Genomic DNA, 21,031 nt, shown 5'->3' with positions numbered 1-21,031 from the left:
CAAAGACTGTGGTTTCATTGTTTAAAACATGGATCAGAGATATATTGCTATTATGTGTCAAAGGTGTCCCATCTTCCCCCACCCTACTATATACATAAAACACAAATCAAATCAGTCGGCTTATCAAAATATCTTAGCCGCAACAAAAACCTATCAAACCTATGCAATGAGTTAAATACGGTGTAATTTCTTATTAATTTTATTGTCCTTCGTATTTACTTTTGTATTTATTTTCTAAGCCTTTAACTCGGTGATTCTGAACCTTCTTATACTCCTGATTTTTGTTTTGAGACAGATTTCCAGCACCACTTTATTAAACGTCATAGTTTAAAACATAATTTTCGTATTAGGTTTGCTCTTATAGCTAGTAAAACTGTACGTTTAAATAAGCTCGTTTATCAAGTGTATCATAAAGGCCACGTAACGCTACTGAAGGTATTGAGTTCATATTCTTATGTTTACAGTCAACAAAAATGAGACAGACTCGCGTCGGCATACATCGGGAGTTTCAGAAATCATTCGCCGTGTTTGGAGGCTAAACATCCCGTCTTTCAGCGCACAAAAGCCCGATCCGAAATCTCACGTCAGTGAACAAAATCGCAAGGGTATCAATTGATACATAAGGTCGTAGTTAGGAAACTGAATACTTTCATGTATTAGATATGTTATCACGAGTTTCTTGTAACCCTTCACGTTTGTTTGGTGATAATCCAGTTTTTCACGTCATTCGTGTTCTCAAATTATTCATGCAAATAATGTTTGTGAATATATATATAGTACTGTGGGGTAAGATGGATACCGTTAGTTCAGTACCTAAATCCCATATTTTCTAACCGTGTTATTAACAACCAACAACCTTTTTTTTCGAGTCGCGGGGATTTTTTTTATAAAAAACGGCAATAAATGTGATTGCTTTTTATTTAAAATAACCAGTAATTTCACAAGCTCCGATCCTGAAAATCCAGCCACGGTTATAATAAAACAATGCTAGGGAAGCCCAAACCAAAACCTTTATGGACGTTGCGGCTTTTAATTGCGACTGTGAGGCTCGAACTTGTAATCCTATAGTTGCAAGGCAAGCATTCGACCGTTGTACCCCAGACACATTTGGCTGTGTTTTATTTGACCGGGGTAAGGCACTATAGCATGGCACGCAATACGGTTTAGGCCAGAGTTAGCTCATTTTACTCCTGGCACCCAGGTGCTACAACCTATCAGTGACCACTTGGTTGAAGCAATGACCGTTAAGCGTCCTACCAAACGACACATACGCATATCAGTGTCTATAGCAGTGTTACCTGCCTAACTTTTTATTTTTTTCACTGGCAACACTTTAGTAGTTGCCTTCTTCTTATTACAACTGTAAACACTGCAGCACCATTATGACATCACCGTGTATTATGCGCAAAATAACAATGGGGAAAATGGAACTCTTTATTACGTCACAAACCTAGAATATTACGTCATAGTTGACACGTCATCAAATTATTTGTTGTACCGCACGGAAACAGAAATTTAAGAAAAAGAAAATAATAAAATGAAAGAACGGCGATTATTTGACAATAGAACAATAGTAACAATGAACTAATAATCGAGGTGGAACCGAAAAATTAGCAGAATTTTTAAAAGAAAGAATTTTCTCGAAAATAAATAATTGGGCATGAACTTGAGTTAATGGGAACGAAATGCAGTGAAAAAATATCAGTAAATTATGTATTTTGCATCTTTAATCTCAATTGCACTTTACAAGTTGTCTTATTTTGAACAATAACTACATACATTTGTTCTCTGAAACCTAAAACTAATATTTTAAACTTTGTTAAAAGTTTAGGAATAATATTGCAGGTTATTTTACTACGTAACTCAAATATTTTAAATATTAGTTAAAACGAGACGTTATAATATGTATTTTCAAAAGAAAACTACAATTTTTGAAATAATACCAACATTTTGTCCAATTATCTAAATATTAATCTCATTATTTCTAATTTTTCAAAAATATCTCACATTGGTTTGGGCCAACTTGCCAACTCTAGCCTACATCCCAGGTCCCATGGCGCGCCTCGCTGAAAGGACCTCACCCATATAGAATAGAACTGTGTAGGCAATATTCAAATGCATTATTAGTTTTTATAGACGGTATAAAACCCCACAAATCCAATATTCAGTATCTGAACTTGAACTTGAACTTTCAGTTTCAAAGTTATCTACACGCCACCACTTGAACGAATATGCTGAATTTGTTTCACTTGATACTTATTTTGAACTTCCAATTTTTCGACTATTTTTTTCAAACTTTTATCGATCCGAAACCACTGTCTGTTCTAAACGGCATCTCGCATGCTGATCCCACCGAGTCTCTTAAGTTTATCTCGCAGCTTAAGTCCGGGTCAGATGAAGTTATGTTTTGTTCCAAGGGTTGCTCGGGTACTTCCAAAAAAGTTGTGGGTGCTTGTTGTGAATGGGGGTAACTAGGGAAATACCCCTCACGATGAAAGGGGCACGGTTCTACGTTAGTTAATCCTGCGTTGATTAATCGTATTTCTTCCTCAGGTTTTTCCACTAGTGGGGGTGGTGGAGCAAGATGGATCGAACGATCGGTTTGACCACACGGTGGTGGTAGAGGTTGGGGGGGTATAATGTCAATCATAAGCATCGAGATCTGCTCTTGCTCGTCGGGAGCATCAGACTCTGTGATAAATGACAAGGTAAAATATAAGATATAGGACCAGTTATTAGAAAAGATAATATATGTGGTGTTGCTGTCAGGCATTTGTTTGTAATTAAAGCCCTTTTGCAATGCGCTTGGCGGGGGCATCAGACTCTATGATGGATAATTAGGTAAAATATGGTTTAACATGCTTAAACCATTGTCTTATCTTTAAGTAATGGGCATAGGTTCAAAACCTTGGGTGGCAGGGTGGACAGGCATTGCTGGGTTTATCTGCACTAAATTAATTAGTAAACATTGAACAACTAGATCTATAAAATTAGGGTCTTTAGCGTGGCACATATAAAACATAGAAAATAAGTCTATTGCCCCAACACACTGGGTTCTATGTCTAACTTGAACCAACTCTTTTACCTCTTGAATTTTTCCTGGCCAATTTTTAGTGCAACACTATAATTTCTCCCATACACACAAACATATTCATATATTGCCTAACAAGTTTAAACTTCACAATATCACTTATGACATCACTATATGGCTTATGACATCACTATATGGCTTATGACATGACAAACCTTCCACTTCAGTTGTTTCTTCCATCACAATAGGTTGATTCATGACATCACGGAATCTCAACACAGCTTCACGAAACGCTCGACCTTCTTTCGTTCGAACGTAATCTGCCTTGCTCACATACTCCACCGTGTGACGACCAGAGAAATTCAGCTTGGAGCGTTCTGGTTAGTGGGAAATAAAACATATTAGGTTTATTGATTATTCTATAATACAGACTGCTAGGGGTTAAAAAGGCCCCATTTGACTTGCACAATATAAGGCCTTAACTTTATTTAGAAAGCAGCTGTATTTACTTTATTTATTTAGAAAATTTATTAGAAATTTATTTGGAATCTAACTGTTGTTTTGTCACTATATCATTTTTGTACTAATATTAATTAATCTCTGCTTCTGTAATTGAAGAGAGAAATAAAAGTCAATATTTAAGGAAGAACCTTATCCATATAGAACTGAATATCTTTTTATATAGAATGAGGAAACTAACAAAAGTTATTATTATAAAATAGAAACCTGTCAATATAGAACAGAATAGTTTTTCATAAAGTTTAATGTATTTAATTCAGCTACCATAAAAGAGACAAATCAATTTTTTTAATTTTATAGGAACGTATCCATATAAAACAGAATAGGCTATTCTTTCATATAGGATTAAAGAAACTATTATTAATACAGGAACGTAACCATATACAACAGAATATGTATTTTTATAAAATTAAATTCACTTTATTTCCTCACCTTGTATGTGGAAATATAGATCTTCGATTTGGTCCATTATTTTATAAACTCTCGTCATATTTTGTAACCATTTGTTTGTTTGCCAACACTCGATGTCAGCATAGGGCAACAGCACCGTGACGTAACGTTTTTTGTCGCGGATTTGGTTTTCCATGTATCTGTGACATAATAATGGGGGTTATGAGGTTGTGAGAAGGTGAAAAAAACAAACAAAAATTTGTGTAAAAAACATTTAATGCACAGACATAAAGTATCCTTTTTGAACACAATATTCAAATATATTTGTAATTGTAGCAGGGATCCAAAATTAATAATCTATTAGGAAATCTAGAAATAGCGAAAATTGGATTTAAAAATATTAAAAAAGAAACTAAATAACTCTAATCAGTGTAATATCTATTATAAATTATAAGAATAAATTCACTCTACAATGAAAATATTAACAAAATCCAAAGACATAAACCAACCTAAAAGCAATAACACAAAGCCTTTAACTTTGGGTAATGAGCCAACTATGGCATAAACCCTAAAGTATTGCGTGAAAAACTTCATGTGTTTTAAACATTGGCTGCAAATAATATGCCTAAAATCTTTGTAAAAATAAAAAAATGGTAACATTCACTGAGAAAAACCCACCTGAAAGCGTTACCAAAATCACCAACCACCCCAACTGATTTGTCTTTATATTCGTCCACGTTATAATGGGGACAAATAAACAACACGAACTCCGCTTGTTCAAACGAGTTTTGCATCCACATGGAGGCGGCAGAGATCAGCTGAGGTTCTTCGTAGACATCAAGTATAATGTTGAGACCGCAAACACTCCGTAGATAAGCAGCAAAATGCCTGTGGGTATTATATGATGTCTGTGTTTACATTGAGAAACAAAGTTATGCGTAAATCGGATCAAAAATTCAATAGGATTAAAAAACGGCAAAATTTTTGAATTGCTACTTTTTTGTAAAATTGCTTTTATTTCCTGCGTGTTTCAAAGAATTTCCTTTTGCTGTTAAACCCCGTATTTATAATAGTAATGGTTATACTCAACGGTATAATTATAGTCATATTATGTTAAAACAACTAAAACATTGTTCTGTTGTTAGGACAGTTAGGTTAAATGCAACTTCACTTAAATTTGGAAACATGTTTTGTTTTAATTAACATTTTGAAAAGTGATTAAACATCTGTGTTTATAGTTTGGTGAAGCGTCTGCCATCCAAAACCACAGGAATTTGTTTTTCTTTAAAAATCTCACGAATTTAAGTTTCTCCAAAGTAGTTAATGAGTCAAGTTGCGACAATCCAAAGTTGCGTCACGATTAGTTGCCATGATTTACTTTCACCCACAATATAATTCTCACGTTTTGGGCCGCAACAGAGGTTACTAAAGGTCACTTAACCCAAATGTTCTTAAGCTTTTATTATTTCTATTATTTTTATTGGAAATTATTATTTATGGCGACAAGCTATCACGTATAGAACGCACCTGGCAATTGTCGGGCAGTGACTTGTTATTATATGATCTCTATTGTTACCTAACAACACCACAAAGGCCTATTGTTGCATAATAAGATTTGAATTACATTCCCATAATTGCAATATAATTAAAGTTGGGGAAGAAAAATTTAAATATTAATTTATTGGTAAACCACTTTTTAATGAGAAGTTTAAATTTAAACAAAAATGTTAAAACATAAAATATGGCTACCAGTTATATTTGTATTTTATTCATAAAAGCCACATTTATGAATGTGGATTGCAATGATAAACCATTTTTTTCTGATCTTTAAATAATCAAATGGGCATAAGTGCATGGAAAGTGGGGGGAATTAGACTTGATTGCAAATTTTTGTATATTTGTTTTATTTAAATAAAGTTTTGTTTAAATAAAACTGATCCAAATGGTATATTTTATTTTTTTTCATATGGCTTACAATTTGGAAGTCCCATAAGTGACCATTAGGTTTTTAACAACTTCTGTAAAGTAAAAAATTTTTTTTTTTTGGGGGGGGGAAAAAGGGGCCCCTTTATTAACCCCCCCCCAAATGCCAATACGTTATGGTTAAGAAGCAAACCCCAAACCACCTTAACAAGCAATTGCTCCAAGCAGTGGTCACTAATGGGTTGTTTAAATTGTCAGCACAAAAATAAAAAAATCTTCAAAAAATTAATCACCCAGAAAGTTACCAATGTGGCAACTTGTAAGCGGGCACAAGGTGTTTGAAACAGAACACCATTGTTATAACAACTGTTGTTGCCCCGCCATGCAAGGATAAACAAGTTACATTCATTTATAAATAAGTTACATATTCACACACCTTATAACTTCTGCATGTTTTTCCTGCAGTTCTGTAGACCTAACATCATTCTGCCAAACCAACAAGACGTTTCTACTTCTCATGAGCATGGAGCCGACAGTTTGTGAGTCTAACCATTTAATCATTGAACCAGGCATGTAACTTCGTGCTATTCCACAATGGCCTGTAAATTAAAGCTGGTGTTAAAGTGTTTCTATCATAAATAGGTGAAGTTTTTGTCATAAATGGGCTGTAAATTATAAAAGGTACAGCCCATTTAAGGCTTTTTCTGTATGGGTGAAATCTTACAGCCCGGCGCACAATGGAACTTGGTATTCGAGCCAGAGTTAGCACATTACCCCAACATTGTATATGCACATTCTATTCTATATGGGCGAGGTACTACAGTGTTTCATGCCATTGGGCCTGGGATTTAGGCCAGGGTTGGTCCATTACCTCAACATTGAATATGCACATTCTATTCTATATGGGTGAAATCCTATAGCATTGCATGCCATGAAATTTATGCCAGAGATGATGGGTCATAACCCAAGTTTTAAAGAGTTTACGACTTTTCAGTTTATTGTGGTTCTGCATTGTAATATTCCTAAAAAGTTTATACTTGTATGATATATATATCTAAGAATTTAGAAAGGAATTTTGGATGCATTTTAAAGCACCAGCTAATAATGGCTGAGTGTTTTAGTAGTGAGTCAGGTTTTAAAGTTACTCAAGCATAAAATACTAGAACTCTTCATTCAGTGATGTAAACAAACATCATTATTGGGCAACACAGGCGTATGTGATGTAACAATGGATCCAATATTTCAATTTAATTCAATTCTCAGCAAGGGGTTGGGGAGTGAAAATAAAACATGGAATTTCTTGGTATCCCAGCTCGTAAATATTATATCTGTCACTAATTCGTAACTCAGCACTTTAAAACGTTGTCTATTTTGTCACAGAATATTTAATTTTAATTGCACAGGTTTTTAAGCCAATCTGTAGGCTCTAAACTTTTCAAACACAGGGAAGGCAGGGATAGCCATTTCTGGGCAATAAATCCAACTTTGTTGTTATAATAATCACCCACAAAGTTACATACATGGTAACTTGTAAGCTGGCATAAGGTGTGAACCTGGTTATAACAGTTTTCCGGCCACACGAGGATTAAAGCAAGTTATATTCATTCATTCAGTTACATAAAGTTTACTTGTGCAGAAAATTCTAGGGTATACCTGCCCACCCTGCCACCCCAGGTTTGTTGCCTATAACTTACCAGCTTTCCATAAGTAAAGACTTCCAATAGCCAGGATTGCTAAGATTGCTAGAAGTAACGACACTGGCACGCCCACTGTTAGAGCCATAGCTATAAATAATTAATCCGTTATGTGAAGCATGTAACGAGAAACGAACGATTATTTCGATTTTTTTGACATTTAATCGATAAAATCTGTTACCAGCATGATGTATATAACACTGAGGGTAAATTGTTTGTTGTTTATAAAAATAATATTACTTATAGTACAAATATTGTCAAAAACTTATTTAAGCTAAAAAACAAATTAAATTTTATTTATCAGTTTGAATACAGTAATAAGATCATATTAATTTAAACAACAAAGAGAAGGAATTAGCAGCAAATTGACAGTTGTAAAAACCTGTTAGGAGTAAAAACTACTTAAGAAAAATGTTGAAAAAACTGGATATGAACAAAAACTAATATATTATTGTGGGGGAAGACGGGACACATTTAGCACATAAAATCCAAATATTCTAATTGTGTTTTAAACATTTAAAAACGGTCTATGGGGTCGCGAGGATGCAGTTTAATTCTTTGAATGTTTAAAATAGATTGAAAAGGTGTCCCATCTTCCCCCACCCTACTACATTACAAAACAAACAGTCGTTATTTATATGTATCTATTATAGTCAGTAAATCATTTACACGAAATATTTATCTCCTATATAACAATTGGTTGGACTTGATTTTTATCTGTTAGGTTTTCGTAGATTACCAAATTCTCAAAACACATTAATATTCTTATTATGGCACATACTTGTTGTCTGTGTTGTCGCATATGGGTAGGGAACTGTGAATGTTTCATATTCTCCGTACACTGCGTCGGCAAATAACGTGATGTTGCGTGACTTGTCGTGCATGTGACTCGGTAAATCGACATCCTGTCGAATTTCTCGCACCTGAACATAGATATCTTATTAAACATATTAAAATGTGTTACTCTTACAAATTGACAGAAGTATATATATATTATATAGGTAATTTAAAAGCATATACATATAAGTGACAAAGGTAACTATACTACGGTGGGTTAGGGGTTAAGACCATTAACACGTTTATCCCATTTTTCCCGACATGTCCCATTTTGCCCCTACATAAATATTATGTCCGAAATATAGACACTTACACCATGCCTGGCAGTTTACATATGTGAGGTTTGTGAAGAATTGTTTTATGATGTAATAACTCACCTGTGCACTATATACACCTGGCTGTAAGTCGTAATATCGAACTTTGAGAAAACCGTTTTCTATCTGTAGATAGAGTTTATGTAAGGGTTTTTCAAATATTTTAAAATGGTTTGTATTATAGTAAGGTGGGGGAAGATGGGACACCTTTAGCACATAACATTCAAATATCTTGATCGTGTTTTAAACAATTAACAACAGCCCTTGGGAGTCGTAAAGGCACGGTTTTATAATTCTATAAATGTTCTTTGTTTACTATCGAAAAGGAGGAAAAAGTAGAATAAAAAATGTCCAATCTTTCCCAATGTCCCATCTTCCCCGACGTCCCATCTTTCCCACCCTGCTATATATATTGAAAAACATTCTCCAATACAACCATTACAGCCCGTATACATATCCCAAGATTAAAAACTAAAACCTCTTTAGTTAAGGTTCTGTTTCTATTTAAACTGACCAGAAAGTCTGTGCATATGCATATGCACCGAGAATACAGCCTAATATAAGGACGCTGCAATATGCATTTTGCTGAATGATTGCAACATTAATTAATTAACATAATGCAAATTCATCTGTGTATTTATCAACATAATGCAAACTAATTCATGCTTTGTGTATATATGAGAATATGAGATAATATAGATTGCAAAATATTGCGCAATTTTTGATATATAGGAATTAAAACATTACTTTAGAAGTCGTTTTAAACGACTTAGTTTTAATTTAATTGACTGCATGTGAGCCTTGTGTTTTATTTACCCATTAGTTTCAAAAAAGTTTGAAGATTTCTTAGTCGGATGTTCTATGTCTAACCCCCTTAATATACCTATGCTAATAATCAACAAAGTATTGTCTTGATTTGAATCACATTAGAAGTTTAAATTATGCAAAACATTTGTGTTGTGACATCATAATTGTTATTATGAGTAAATGCATTACAATTATCAACACGTTATATAAAATGACATCTCATGAGTAATTTAAAATTAACGCACGTATGAACAGGAAGTATATTTTGGTCTTGTTGCTTTAAAGAACTTTAATTTAAATTCTGTGTTTGTTTAAAGTTTGATACAACTCATTATAATGACTATGATTGTTTTCCCGAATTGTTTTCTTGTTGTTTTGTCATCATTTTTATTGTTTTGTCATAATCTGTAAATTTTCAGAAAAGTTTTTGAATTTGTTTTTTTTAAGACGAGTGACAATAATAGTTGTAGAAATATAAGTTGGGTTTTGGACATTTATGTTTGTATAAAACTAGCATTTGGTATTTTGGTTGATTGTAATGATTTTTTTTAATAGTTTAAACTTTTAACGTGTTGTTACAATTATTTTAGACAAACAGGTAATCAATTATCCATATCATAACTTTTCTATTCCCTTTTCTATTTTCAGTCTAAAATTACATATTCTAATTATATTAGCATTATATTACATACTAAAATCCCTTGTAGTGATATAATGCTTTTGAGTGTATTGTACACAGAGAGACACTTGTTTAAAACATCTGGTAAGCAGCCATCCTTAAGTAAAGGAAGTAGTAACAAGATCTTGATTAAATTACCAGCTTAAAGACGCTGTTTCATAAATTATACGGGTTATATAAGATGTTGGTAAATGAAACTGTGTAGCCAGTTGGTTAAGTAAATAGTTAAGTATTGTCAAGTTAAATACTTGCATCGTGATCCCTATTTTAGAGCACTTTTTGTTGCAGTTCTATTATAAAGTGATTTAACTTCTACTTTGGTACCTTTTTACATTATTTCTTTTGGTAAAACTTTTTCTAGTTAAATTTTTTTTGCTATGTTTATCAACAACCAACAAAATAATTAGATATAATAAAAACATTTTTATCTTTTTTGATTGGTATTGTTTGCGGCAGTATTTCTTGGGATCAAACACAATTTCTGGTTAAATTACTTCTTCAATTGTAATTTGAACTATGTTTAATAAACAAAAACTGTCATGTGTGCGAACCCCCTGCAGAAACATCTGCAAACTTTGATGAACCCATTGTTGTCTGTTGGAAAACGCGGGAAATATTCGCGCCAAAACTACTTCTCAGAAAAGTTTTATTCTTTAAAGATTTCCGTTCCTTTATTTTATTGAAGAGATAATATGAGGGGATGGAAGACTAAACAGTGATTGAAAATTATTCAATTTTGGATTGAAATGCTTATGTAATGTTTTATCTCTATACAAAGTTGATTCTAATTAAAAATAAAAAGATTATTTCTTAAATTGACCAAGTAATTTGAGCCACATTTGTTCATTACTCAAATTTTTAAACAATTTCCTATAAACTTTTTGATTGAGAAGTTTACGGAATCTTTTCGTTGATTTAAATTGAGAAAAAGGTAAATTACATAAGTAATTAAACCATTTGTTTATTACTAATTTATATAATTTCTCGTAAATTCCTTTTTTTATATAAAAAAGTTTGTAACAACACACAAGTTTAGCAGCTTTGGGGCAAAGTTGGTATTAAATAATTGTGGTTTTCTTTCTTTCGTAGTGAAAATAGAGTTCTGTTTTATGCTAGTGATTCCATGCAATTAAACTTAAGATTTAGCCAGAGTTCGCCCATTTTCCCAACATTGTATATTCATGTTCTATTCTATATGGGTAAGGTCCTACAATGAGGCATGCTTTGGGAGTTGTTTAAAAGTCGGCCCATTACCCAGAAATTTAAGTTTCAAATACCAAAAACTATCATGCCGAATGTCGTGATTAAAATCGTTGTTCAATTTCACTATTTATACATAAACGTGTCACTTACACAATGTACAAACTCTAAATTACATGTTCATGGCAAATATTTTAATGTAAGACTTCACTCATTAAGAATAAAATGATTTATATTTGGAGTAATGGGCCAAATATGACCTAAGTAACAGCTCCCCTGGCATGCCTTACTGTAGAATGTGCATATTTATACAGTGTAAGTAATGGGCCAACTCTGGCGCAAATAACAGTTCCATAGCCCATATAGTTTAGAAAGTACTGCATACATATACAATGTTGGGGCCTAAAGACTACCTCACCCATATATAACAGGAAATACAACAATGTTAGGGTAACGGGCCAATTCTGGCCTAAATACCATGCGTGGCGTGCCTGAATACCTCCGCAACCCCGCCCATATAAGTTACAAGCACATACTTACATTCGTGGCCGAAACATTCTTCTCTTCAAGTGTGGAGTAAATTGTAATACTACTGTATTGTGGGTCATGCTTGTTCAAGCGCACCATGTAATGGAGAATATGATAGGAAGAATTTGCTGGCTCGAACTTAACGTCCACTATCCTAGTATTAGGAGTCTCTATGGTTGGCTTGGGTGGCTCCCATGCTGCAAAAAAAGATATTCAAGAAAATGAAATTTAAGTCATAATCTTTGGGGAACATTTTTATTTTTGTTAAGTTTTTATAAATGCTCTCATGTTGTAATTAAAGAGAAAAATTTAGAAGTGGTTTGCTGGTTTTATATTTGGTCAAAAAGACAGAAACATGAGTGAAATACTTTATATGGTATTAATATAGAATATCAAATCAAGTTTTGCATTAGTTCAGAAATGCTTCCAATTTGAATGTATATAAGATCAAAGAAGTTTATTTTTGGTTGCAATTTCAAATTTAAATATTCAGCGGCAATTGTGGGATTAAACATTCAAGTATTCAATACAAACCATTGGGCCATTGTCTTCAAGTATTTTAAATGCTTGCTGAATATCTTATTGCATGATGGCATTTAAATATTTAAAACTGTAGTTGTATGGGGAATATACATATCCTAATTAATCAATGCAGATGAAGTATAAGTTATGCAAAAGTAAACTATCTGTCTGTCTTTAAAGAATATACAAATTGAATTTAATGAGTGTTTATGAATATGGTATAACATTAAAGTAATATTAAGATAGAAATAGAATAATGTTTGTCAACCTTTTATGGTTTGGGCCACTCAACACCCATGGCCCCCTGTTCACTATATTAATAAAAAACATTTTTTCTAATGTTTCCCAATGAAATGTGCAAATCAAATGCATACATATTTTTCAAAAATTGCATGAAAAAGTTTAGGCTTTTATAAACCTTTTGTTTAGCAGCTACTACTTGACATTTAATAGTTTAGACTTTACAATTGTACAAAACTTAGAGTTTAGTGGTTTACCGTTAATTTTTCTCAATTGAAAACACATGCATCGTTGTACAAATATGCGCATTTTAACAGGCACATATTTTCCCACATTACAACAAAAACTCTAGCAACCCCTCTTTACTACCAAATATCAGTAAAATTGTGACATAGATTTACAATTGTACAAAACATTAAGTTTACCTCTAATTTCAAAATCCCTGTACATAGAGAACATGTCTGTTTCCTCAAAATCTCCCTGGAAAAAGCTGCTGTATAAACCCACATAGCCACGACCACTTGCAGAGTTATATACGGGAGCAAATGTATGTTCCAACACCTCCTCACTCTGCGGGTGTTAAGGTACATTATAAAGGTTTAACACCTCGTGCCAGCTTACGAGTTACCACGCATGTTACTTTGTGGGTGATCATTTTTTGGGTGATTTTTTCATTTTTTATGCATGGGTAATAATTTAGACAACCCATTAGTGACCACTGGGTTGGAGCAATTTCCTTGCTCAAGGACACATACACTGTAATAAGTGGTATTTATGGTTTATTATAAGCAATTTTCTTGCATTAGATTTATTGTATAAGGTGCATATACCTTGTTTTTTTCTGGTTAGTTTCAATGCAAACGTAACAGCCCTATATGTATAATCATACAACCCATTTAGTGACCACTTGGTTAGAGTGTCCGCTAAGTGTTTTGCCCAATGACACATACACCCATGCGAGCATTGAAAATATATATACATTATTTGTACTAGATGAGCCGAAAAGATTATTTATTTTACACCTGCCTGGTAGCGAAAGTAACATAATACACATTATTAGTATACTGTCTTCATACTTACACTGTAGATATATTCTTTGTTGCTGCGTAAGAAAGTAGAAGGAAAGCTATGACTTAAACCCATCCAATATGCAAGTTCTGCTTGATAGTAACGAAACTTGTAGCAGCTTGCCAACTGGGGGATTGACATTGTAACGCTGTATCCTTTAACAGTCATGGTAGGGGGTTGTAATGAATCCAAGGTGTTGCCTGTGTTTGGAGGTTGTTGATTGAATTATGTTTTGGTGTGTGTCCAAATGATAGATGCCAGACACTATGTTTATATGACTTGAATTACACAGATATTTTTTATTGCGGAAAAATGATTGGCAACTTAATTATGTTTTGGTATGGGAGCAATACAGGACACTGTGTTATGACTTTACAAATCTTGCTGAGGCCCTTGAGGGGTTCAGTGAGAAAATATAAAGGTTCATCTTAATTGTTGGTGCTAAGCATATTACTTATGTAGGAAAGCATTACAAAACTTGTCTGTTTACCAGCAACGAACTATATATATATATTCTATTTATCGGAATAATTTTAAATTTGAACCAGATGTTTGTTAGAAACAGTTTTAAAAATTCTCTTAAAAATCAGTAAAAAGTGGTGTTATACAAATATACACTGTGTATAATATATATATACATTATATTTAAATTGATTATTGCAAAGGCTGTGGTTAGTTTAGAATTTAGGAAGTCATTTTTTTCGACACTGCTTTTGTGGAAAAAAATTCACACGAGATAATATCCTAATAAGTTAATATGGCAGACATAATGTTGGTGTTAATAATCAATGGGTATTTTTTGCCAAAAGGAAAGTTTCAAAACTTTTAAGCCTGCTAGCTACAGGGTAAATGGCAGTATGTGCTTGATGGTTTTTAAAATCAAACTAACAAGCGAGACGCTTTAATAATTAATGGAGATAATATAAAGTAGTTAAAATGGATATAAACGTATCTCACCACATCTGCAGTTAGTTTGTCCGTTTAGTTCCAAACATTCTGGAGATTGAGTTTATAAGGAAATAATTAAAACTTAAAAAAAAATTTCGCACTAAATAGAAAAAAAATGACAGAAATAGAACCATTATATGTAAAAATGTCTAAAAACAGTGTGTTTTATAAATGTTCTGTGTATAAATAGAACATTTTTGAATATTATGTCAATTTTAGTTTTCAACCTTAATATGGATTAAGATTAAGTTGTTTTGCATAGAAATTTATTTTGGCCATAATATTACATCAAAACGAAAATTTCTAAATTTACATCAAATCCAAATTTACAAAATTAAAAAAACACTTTGGGTTTCTGTCAGGTTATCCTACACCATGATATGTAAACATAAGGTGTTTCTTAGTCGTTACGTGCTGGCACGGGATTCAAAATCATGACGCTATTTCTGCCCTTGGGCAAATGCAATAATTTATTCGTCAGTTAAATAAATGGTAAAATTTTGGGTTTAATATTTTACTTTCAATAAGTAAGTAATTTAAGTGATGAACTGTTTTTGACCGTTTTAAACAGTAACAATTATATCTGACCCTAGTAAAAGAAAACATGTTAATTTGAAATTAAAAAATTGAGTTCAAAATCTATATTTTAAAAGCAGTTTTAAAAATTTGGAATTTAAATGAATATTTTTTCAGGATGAAAGCATACAGAGTGATTTTGAAAGTAATTTAGTCAAAACTTATTTGGTATTCCTTTAAAAAATCGTTTTATAGGAGAACTACGTTACATTTTGGAGATTTTCAACATATATCATTATATAACAAATCCCAATTATAAAGCTAACCAGTGGCGCAGGCGGAAAATAAATTAGGGTGGGGGAGATTAATCAAAAAAAGTTCAAAAATTTTTAATTATTTTTTTTGGTTTAAAATGGGGGGTTCGCGATACCCTAAACCCCCTGGCTGCACCACTGAAGCTAACTATACACAAATACATTACATCACTTTAGATACTATGTTGTAATAGTCTTACTTTTTGAAGTGAATCTTCCGGAAGCATAATTACTGTTTGGTGTGATCGGCAAACTACGAATCTCAACCGTGTATTCTGTATCCGGTATTAAGGGAAGATGGGACAATACACTAAAACGTATCTGTAAATATTTAAATTCATAAAAACAAGCTAGGATAGGGGTTCTTGACCTTTTAACAAATGCCATCAAAAGCTACAAATACCTTTATACATATGTTAATATTCTGACGGAAAATTAGAATGAATAAATGAATGTAACTTGCTTTATCCATGCACGGCCCCAAAATGACAGCCGTTATAAATTATAATACAGAGTTTTTTATTTGGTTTTATAATACAGTAGAGCAGAGGTGTAGCGTTATGGTTGCTTGAGGTCAAATTTAACACCAACTTTTAAAACAGGGTTGACATAATTATTTTTGAACTTATTTTTTAAACCAGGGGTGACAAAATATCACAAACCGTGATTTATTAAGTCAAAGTCACTGCAAAGCTTACTTTGTGGTTTGAATTAATGAATAAACACTGTTTATTAAGATTCAATATTTTGTTTACTTTGTTTTTAACCTATGCCCTACTCATTCAGAATAACTGGTCAATAAAAAGATGTTGTTTTCGCAGACAAGTCTGGCTTTGGTACGCTTCTGTTTACACAAATGTAAAAGCCATAAAACTTGACTGCAGACACAGAAGCGTCTGCGAAACACCGCATTTTATCAAAAAATTTTACTACTTTTATATTTCAAACTGTTCGGCAAAGTTCAAATAACAACTAAAATATTAAAATAAACCTGCCAGTCGAAAATTTTTACATAGTCTCAGTAGCTGTAATTTGTTATTATTTTAATAATATAATGAAATCTCAAAATCAATTGAAACTCAGTTAACCGTGTACCTGTGCGTCCTCTCTTTGTAATGGTCTTGTTAGTGTTAAGTTATGGCAGTCCTGTTCATAGTGTACGGATGTTATTGCTTGTATGATAACCTGAAGTAAAGATTGTTGTAATATATGTAACACTTTTTCTGTAAAGTCTATGTCCTATGGTAGTAAATGGTATGGTATCATAAAAGCCAGGGCAAATACTACTGACTTTACTGTTTGTATAAGACACAAGGTACCAAGACTTTTAACGTAAATTGTTTTGATGCAATGTCTTGGAATTTTGCTTGGTTTATTAAATATTTTTGTTTGGTAGAAAAAGAGAGAGTATAATTAAAATTTGTTTCTGTGGATAAAATAATTAATGCAGTTAGTTGGTGTGTTTTTGCTATTCTCAATTTCACAATATAGGTCCTATAACACCAATTCTAATATATAGGGTGGGGTCCTACACGTGACACACCATGGGACCTGAGATGTAGGCCAGTCTTGCCCCATTACAAAACAAAACAGTTACAATACATGTACAAAATACCTGGAATCCATTTGCATCCCTTAACCCATACGGGCATGGCAGCCACGATACTACTGCGTACCCAAGCGTTTTCTGTTGGACTGGGTCAAAAACTCCAATTTCTGATGTATTCACACTTATTGGTGCACAAACAGGGTTGGAATTAGAGTCTACAACACTGGCTTGAATTCTACATTGACCTGGGTATGTGTGAAAATAAATATACATTGAAACAGCCTTGTTATTAAGCTGTCTGGCAGCGTAAATTAGTATAATTTGTGCAAGTAATTCTAGGCTTCAGCACAGAATTAATGCTACAGGTAATTCATTAGTGTAAGGTTTTAAAAAGATAACACTATTGTTGAGTACGAATCTGTTATATTCAACTGCATTTAGCTCAGATCAATATGTTTCAGTTGTTTGATTGTGTTTTTCTCATTGTTTTTTTAATTGTGTTTTTCTCATTGTAAGTTATATTTTTCTGCAATTGACTAGTGTTTGCTTTTACAGACATAACATTACTGTTGCTTGAGGATCTGTATTCAACTAGTGTTTGCTTTTACAGACATAACATTACTGTTGCTTGAGGATCTGTATTCAACTGCATTAAGCTCGAACTATTTCCGTTCTTTAATTTCTCCTTAAATATAGACACAGTTGCTTTCCTTTTCCTAAAACACTATTGTAATTGAGTCGTTATTACCACAACTATGATCAATGTTATACAATACTACACACTTGGATTTATATTAGGGTGGGGGAAAATGGGACACCTTTTATTCCATTTTCTCGTCCCATTTGGTGGTAAACAAAAAAAACAATTAAAGAATTATAAAACCGTATTCTCATGGCTCTAATAAATCGTTGGTAATTGTTTAAAACACGATCAGGATGTATGGATATTATGTGCTAAAGGTGTCCCATCTTGCCCCCCAGTTATATATTAAACATACAGACCTGGAACTACGGGCCATGTTCCTGTACATTCTTTCATGCATGAGTGGTAAGGGGGAAACATCTATAAAAACAACATAAAATAACAATCAATAGAAAATGTCATTCGGCTGAAAAACCTACTACATTAATCTAAGCAGTCTCACAATTTTGTGCTTTATCTCAAGGGAATCATCTGTTGGGGAAACCCCATGGTGTTCCCCTAAGTAGAATGCTGCCAGATTATATTTTTCATGTTTGTTGAAAGTAAATATTGATCATTTACATACAGCTAGTGGGCTACTATACAAAGCTGTTGCTTGTTCAAATAGAAGTGCATGAGTAGCATGGCAGATAACTAGGCTTCAGTTACTTCATTAAAATGCAATGTATTAATATTTATTGACCACTAAATAACTCTAAAAAATACCAAAGTAATCACATACTTATAAACAAGGTAAAGAAAGGTTTTTAATAAAGCGAGTACCAGATGTAGCGCAACTATATATAGCCTACTACATTAAAATACCATTTGTAGTTTTGAAATTCAGCCACAGTTTTACATTAGGCTACTTGTAAAAAGTTATTTATGGTCATTTAAACCTGGTTAGTAATATTTATTAGCTTAAGAGAATAAGTTTGCAAAGGTGCTTGCAAACACTAACCAACAAAGTCAATTGTACTACCCCTTAATTAGCACCCATGGCCAAACCCTAATAATAGACTGTGAATTGGAACACAGTAATCTACCCAACTAAATAGGTTAGTTACTATAACTACCAGGCATGAAAATTTTAATATCATAATAAGCCAGGAATGGATAGTTTACCACTATAATATTAGCAACTCAATTGCTAGTATAGGTGTAGCAACAATCAGGCTTCCCAAACTTGGGGTAACAAACTTCAGGGATCACCGAGAGTAATACTAATTTTACACAAACTACTTCTTATTTTAAACTATTAACCTGAAAGGGTTCGTGGAAAATTTTAGAAAATTAATCAAGGTGCACAAGCAAAAAAGTTTGAAAAGCCGTGTTTTAAATTACTAGCTCTTGTTGAAAAGTTCCTATACCTAAATTGTGAGTATAAAACACTAAAAGAGTTCATTTTCGTTTAGGAAGTATCTAAAGTTGTCACCATTGGATAAGAAATTCTTAAACTATAAAGTATGTTTTTACCTTTAGTCGAGTGCCCTTTAGCCTGAGAGCACAAATACGAGGGCAATCTTGTAAAGTGATACCATTACTTGTTTGTGGGGTCATTGTGGCTTCTGTTGGGTGGAATGTCGTTGTATTTGTGGTCATTACTGATGCTGCAAACCTCAGTAAAATTGACAACGTAACACAAAAGTAGAATTTCCCCATTTTATAAGTAAAGAAACTGTTAGCCTGAACTGAGAAATAAAAATAGTAATCTCAAAACTTTTATTTTGGTTATGGTTATTTTACGCGTCGCAATAGGCCTCGTCCATATAGAATTCAACCTATTATAAAATAATGCATATGCGGTACGAATACGGAGTCAAAACATTGGTTTAAGTGCTCAGAAAACACGAGACGAAAAAAGGTAATAATTAATCAGTAGTTTGCTGAAGCGAAGGCTGCGTTAACTTATGGCAAACTTAATCAACATCGTATATCAGCAACGTATGCTGAATTGCTATAATAATATGCTCCGAAAATTTTGCAAGACGATAATAGTCCTATTAAATTTACTGGAGTTTAACAACGTCGTCAACTCGTTGCAATAAAGCTACGGCAGACTTCGCCTATCTCTGGGTTGCTTTATATTTGTTTACATGTTAAGCCTACCTTTTTTTGTTTTTTTTTCTCTCGAAAAACTTTTTTTAAACTTCTCTCGAAATATCCACGCGCTAAGTAAAATGTCCGACCTAACAAAAACTTATGAAAAGTTAAGTTAAACTTTAAACCAATATTTAATTTTAGTTAACTCGTCACTAACATAAAAAACTAAACTTTATCGCTTTAAAAACTTTTAATTACATTTTAAAATACGCCAATAGCAGTTAAAATCGTGAGGATACGCAATTACGCTGCAAGCACAATACACTGTGGCGTGCTAGCCTGCCAGAACGAATTTGCAATCGTTTCCGTTCCTAAATTATCGTCTTACACTCAGTAACGTTGCACAAGGCGCCGAGTTGTTTAAATCCGAAACAACATAACGTGTCCTTTAGACGCTTTTTAAACCGTTTTATTTGTAACCTAAAATTAAAAATTTATTTTGCGGTGTCGATTGACGTATTAAAACTAAGGGAATGTGCTTGGTTTATTCAGCGGTGCATTTAGCATAGACGGAAATAGCTTAATTATCAGGAAATTTCGACTGTCTGTCATGTTTACGTTAGAGGTTGAATTTGCATAGACGATCGTTGTCCAAATGCGTCACAAGTTTATTTCTGACGTCACAATACCTCGGAGCCTCTGGCATTTAATGTTATTTTTATGTCAAAACCAGATAGAAACGTGAGATAATTTGAAACATCAGGTTTTGTTTACATTGCAAACAAACTAAATACCTTTAGAATACACAAAAGGAGCGTTATGTCTTGAATTTTACAGTTTCGTGGCGGAATTTATTTTTGAGCGGATTTTTGTCACATATTTTAGTCATGTATCAGACGCACGATTGTCAAAAATGTTACCCCACGACTGAGTGTGATGTGATTACTATACTGTATATAACTTCTATAATGTCCCCATTTTATGACTTGATAATGAGCACGAAGTGTATGAATACGACGTATGTGTCAGGTGTATAAAAAAACCCATGTAACAAAACGATTTAGCGAGCATGAGACATAAACTCATATTTTTCTGATCTGTAGCAGCTTCAAGTGTCAGTATAATTAGATTTTAAAAACCCGCGAGAGGGTGCCCAAGCGTTAATGCTGAAAATGTAGCAAACATCATTTTTTTCGTTCGTTTTAATGCAAATATGGCAGCCCATAT

General features: G+C 33.1%; 2 protein-coding genes across 2 annotated transcripts in view; one reads left to right on the top strand and one right to left on the bottom strand.

The window, feature by feature from the left end:
- The window catches only part of LOC100178254 (ribonuclease H2 subunit A-like), an 11,313-nt gene extending 10,621 nt beyond the window's left edge, over positions 1-692 (top strand). Inside the window, exon 6 of the mRNA XM_026838500.1 lies at positions 465-692. Within this exon, the coding sequence (XP_026694301.1) occupies positions 465-616 (152 nt within the window). The 3' untranslated portion in view covers positions 617-692. The remainder of the gene's footprint in view (positions 1-464) is intronic.
- Positions 693-1,380: 688 nt separating this feature from the next.
- LOC100186090 lies at positions 1,381-19,484 on the bottom strand. The gene is made up of 17 exons (XM_009863115.3): positions 19,238-19,484; positions 18,082-18,142; positions 17,146-17,324; positions 16,626-16,715; positions 15,731-15,851; positions 14,710-14,748; positions 13,765-13,952; positions 13,110-13,254; positions 11,935-12,119; positions 8,772-8,834; positions 8,339-8,480; positions 7,558-7,647; positions 6,300-6,462; positions 4,619-4,828; positions 3,983-4,140; positions 3,247-3,408; positions 1,381-2,691 (listed from the first exon to the last, which is right to left on the bottom strand). Exons 1-17 carry the CDS (start codon positions 19,421-19,423, stop codon positions 2,291-2,293), a joined length of 2,583 nt encoding a protein of 860 aa, XP_009861417.2. The 5' UTR covers positions 19,424-19,484; the 3' UTR covers positions 1,381-2,290.
- Positions 19,485-21,031: the final 1,547 nt, after the last annotated feature.

The sequence above is a fragment of the Ciona intestinalis genome, unplaced genomic scaffold, assembly GCF_000224145.3.
Source record: "Ciona intestinalis unplaced genomic scaffold, KH HT000094.2, whole genome shotgun sequence".
In the NCBI taxonomy this organism is placed as follows: domain Eukaryota; kingdom Metazoa; phylum Chordata; class Ascidiacea; order Phlebobranchia; family Cionidae; genus Ciona; species Ciona intestinalis.
The sequence above is the reverse complement of the archived record's forward strand: the minus strand, read 5'-3'. Positions and strand labels throughout refer to the sequence as shown.

What these genes read in the sequence shown, in the direction of transcription:
- LOC100186090 (XM_009863115.3), bottom strand. Translation starts at nt 19,423, where the DNA reads ATGGGGAAATTCTACTTTTGTGTTACGTTGTCAATTTTACTGAGGTTT. An exon ending in CAGGGATTTTGAAATTAGAG is followed by an intron (nt 12,120 to 13,109) that starts GTAAACTTAATG and finishes CTTTTTTTGCAG; the next exon opens with CATGGGAGCCACCCAAGCCA. An exon ending in GATTTTGGTAACGCTTTCAG is followed by an intron (nt 4,141 to 4,618) that starts GTGGGTTTTTCT and finishes ATTATGTCACAG; the next exon opens with ATACATGGAAAACCAAATCC.